The following is a 3,373-nucleotide window of genomic DNA, read 5'->3' on the forward strand; positions in this document are numbered from 1 at the left end:
GCTAGCGACTAGCATGGATAATCTGGCATTAGCATTGAATCTAGAGACTAGCATGGATAAGCTGGTGTTAGCATTGGAGAATCTAGCATTAGCATTGGAGAGGCTAGCGACTAGCATTGATAAACTGGTGTTAGCATTGGAGAGGCTAGCGACTAGCATGGATAATCTGGCATTAGCATTGGAGAGGCTAGAGACTAGCATGGATAAACTGGTGTTAGCATTGGCGAGGCTAGCGACTAGCGTGGATAATCTAGCATTAGCATTGGAGAGGCTAGCGACTAGCATGGATAATCTGTGTTAGCAGTGAATCTAGAGACTAGCATGGATAAACTGGTGTTAGCATTGGAGAGGCTAGCGACTAACATGGATAATCTGGCGTTAGCATTGGAGAGGCTAGCGACTAGCATGGATAATCTGGCGTTAGCGTTGGAGAGGCTAGCGACTAGCATGGATAATCTGGCGTTAGCGCTGGAGAGGCTAGCGACTAGCATGTTTAGGCTGCTCACCTACTTAATTAGACACAAACTTTTTTGAAAAGAAAACTTTCGCAACAAAAATGGTTGACATACAAAACCTATAAGCAACTTAAGACAGAATTTACTGTCCAACATGACATCAAGAATAAATATTAAACACAAAACTTGTTACTGTGAAGCAGACAGCTTTTGTTACCACCCGAATTAGCAGCTGTGTTTGCCCTTATCTATGGGTTGACGGCAGTGTTTTTGTTTATTTTTCTTAAGCTGAATTATTAGAAAAGCCAGAACTATCAAGTTGTGGCTGTTTACAGTTTTTGACAGGTTATTAAATTTGGCTTCTCTATATTGGATTAATGTCACATACAGATATTTCTTCTAATAAATAATATAGTTGTGCATTACATCTCTTTCCTCACATTTTTTAGGTAAAAGAGGCAACTGTGACTCAAACGGCTCTGAATAAAAACCTTCACTTCTGTTGATCTCTGGGCTTTTTTCCTGTCAGATGGATGAGTCGTGTGTGCTTTTCATTTCTTTCCATTTCCTTTATTTAACCAGATTAAAACCCCACTGAGATCAAGATCTCTTTTGCAGGAGAGCTTCTGGTTGCATCTCACCTGAAGCACCAGCAGAACAAGAAAGTAGGCGTTGGCGATCCTCTGAAACTGTTCAAACAGGTTGAGAGGAAGGAAGGTGAAGACGTTGTACTTGGAGGTCTTGATGGCATTTTTCTGGAAAACGGATCAGAGGAGAGAGCGTGGCAGAAATATGAAATGCTTTGAGTGCAGACTTTCTATTCATTTTAATAACTCTTTATTTATCTTTTGTACAAACATGATAAAAATACTTCAAAAGGAATTAAAGCTCTTTTGCAGCAGGTGGATCTTGTCAGGAGGTGGAAGGTTCTGCAGGACTGTGGCGTCCTGTCTCTTTATCTGGATTTTTATTTTACTAACCCCGCCCCCACACTGAACATTACCGCTCTGTCTGCGAACCTTTAAACACACACGCAGGAAAGTGAGTGTTTACTCAGACTTGGAGCTGTTTGACAAAAGCAAAAACCCATTTGGAAACAGGAAAGTTACATTATAAACTTTTCCCCACATTTTTTCCACAATTAATTTTAAAAAGCACATTATGTCTTTATTATTTTTGATATTTCTGAGCATTACTCTCTGTATTAACCACCATTTTAGACAGACATTTTTTTTATAAATAACTAAACTACAGCTGAAGTTTTTTCTCTAACAGCAGCAACACAGAGCAGGAACACAGTTTTTTAACTGGCTCACATCCAGTTTCCTGATAAGAACCAGACTCAAACCACTCCAGAAACACCCTCAGGGGACTTTTTTTTATTTTTTTATGTGCGCAAACCAAACAAAAAACAAAAACCAGTGGGCTTAAATGTCTATTTTGGCTGAATCTTCTGTACATCCCCTCTTCTATTTAGAAAATCCAGACTAAGACAATAAAAGCTCTGAGTGTAGGACAGCTCAGTACTCACTGCGTATTTGAAGGAGCGGTTGTACTCGCGGTCGTTTGCTCTCAGTTTCCTCTCCAGCTCTAATTTAAACAGACAAAACAGAAAATCTATTACTTTAAACGTCAAGTTTTTACTCGTCAGCACCCGGCAAAAATAGATTTATGTCGATTAATTAAGCAAAAGCCCATTTTAGAGGCTTAATGCACATCCATACCATCAGAGAGGAAGGTTTTGGAACTGGGTGCTGATACACTATAAGAACAAAAATGGCCAAATCCATTGCAGTATTGTATAAAGTAAGGGACTTACTGTATTTAATGACAAAGTTTTGTTTATGTTATATAATGTAACGATTGTTCCACACTTGATTTACTGTGTTGAAGTCTGGGGGAAACTGTGTAAAACAATTACAAATCCCATCTTTATTTTACAGAAAAGAGGCGTAAGAATTATCACCAGAAAACATTACAGTCACCCATCAAATATATTATTTTATCAGGTGAAATTATTGAAATTTTCTGAAATGGTTGATCATAATATTTTTGCAGGTATAAGGCTGATAAAAATGTATTACCTTTAAATATCCAATTAAATTTTGTTAAGAGAGAAAGTAATTATAATCTTAAGGGGCTAGAGATGTTTGTAAAGACTAAAACTTGAAGGATCGATGTATTTCAGTCCAAAGAATAAGACTGTGGAATAATCTGGAAAGTCATTATAAAAATGTTGGCTCAATAAATTTGTTTAAATGATAAAAGTTAGTTTGTTAAAGAAATATGAATTTGTATGATGTGTGTTTATAAGAGCTGTTATTAGGGAAGGAGTTGAAGTTTTTTGTAATGTTTTGTTATTTGAAGATTATTGTTGTTTGACTTTATTTGTATTTTATTTATTTATTTTTTTGTGGGGGGCAGATATCAATAAGACTTTTTCTTCTTTCTGCTGCCTTTCATTTTATTTGATTTGTATTATTTGTTTTGTATAGTATTTGTTTTGTTTTTTAAATGAAAAATGAATAAATATTTACTACTACTACTACTACTACTACTACTAGGGTGTACTTTAATTTAAGGAATAAAACTATGGAATAATTTGGGGAGTGATGTAAATAACGCAGGTCATTATGTACATTTAAGAAAATGATAAAAGTTGGATTGTTAAAGAAATACGAAACAGTATAAGGTGTATCTATATAAATTGTTGTTCTAGAGCAGTGTTTCCCAAAGTTGGGGTCGGGACCCAAAGTGGGATCCCGAAACATCAAAGTGGGGTCCTGAAAAGATTTTCTGAATTAATTACATTTTTGCCTTAGTTGTTACAAAGGAGTGAGGTTAGTGTATTTAAAATGGATAAATGTAGTAAAAAAATATTGTTACTATGCCCATGTTTTGTTGATCTGATACAAATG

General features: G+C 35.8%; 1 protein-coding gene across 2 annotated transcripts in view; it reads right to left on the reverse strand.

Annotated features, from left to right (window-relative positions):
- Positions 1 to 3,373, reverse strand: part of LOC106521892 (phospholipid-transporting ATPase ID) — a 51,665-nt gene that overhangs the window by 27,532 nt on the left and 20,760 nt on the right. For both annotated transcript variants that reach the window (XM_014014651.1, XM_014014652.1), the window contains exons 4-5: positions 1,987 to 2,045; positions 1,097 to 1,210 (exon numbers count right to left, since the gene is read on the reverse strand). In XM_014014651.1, coding sequence (XP_013870105.1) covers positions 1,097 to 1,210; positions 1,987 to 2,045 — 173 coding nt within the window. The remainder of the gene's footprint in view (positions 1 to 1,096; positions 1,211 to 1,986; positions 2,046 to 3,373) is intronic.

Source organism: Austrofundulus limnaeus, unplaced genomic scaffold (genome assembly GCF_001266775.1).
Source record: "Austrofundulus limnaeus strain Quisiro unplaced genomic scaffold, Austrofundulus_limnaeus-1.0 Scaffold117, whole genome shotgun sequence".
Taxonomy (NCBI): Eukaryota; Metazoa; Chordata; class Actinopteri; order Cyprinodontiformes; family Rivulidae; genus Austrofundulus; species Austrofundulus limnaeus.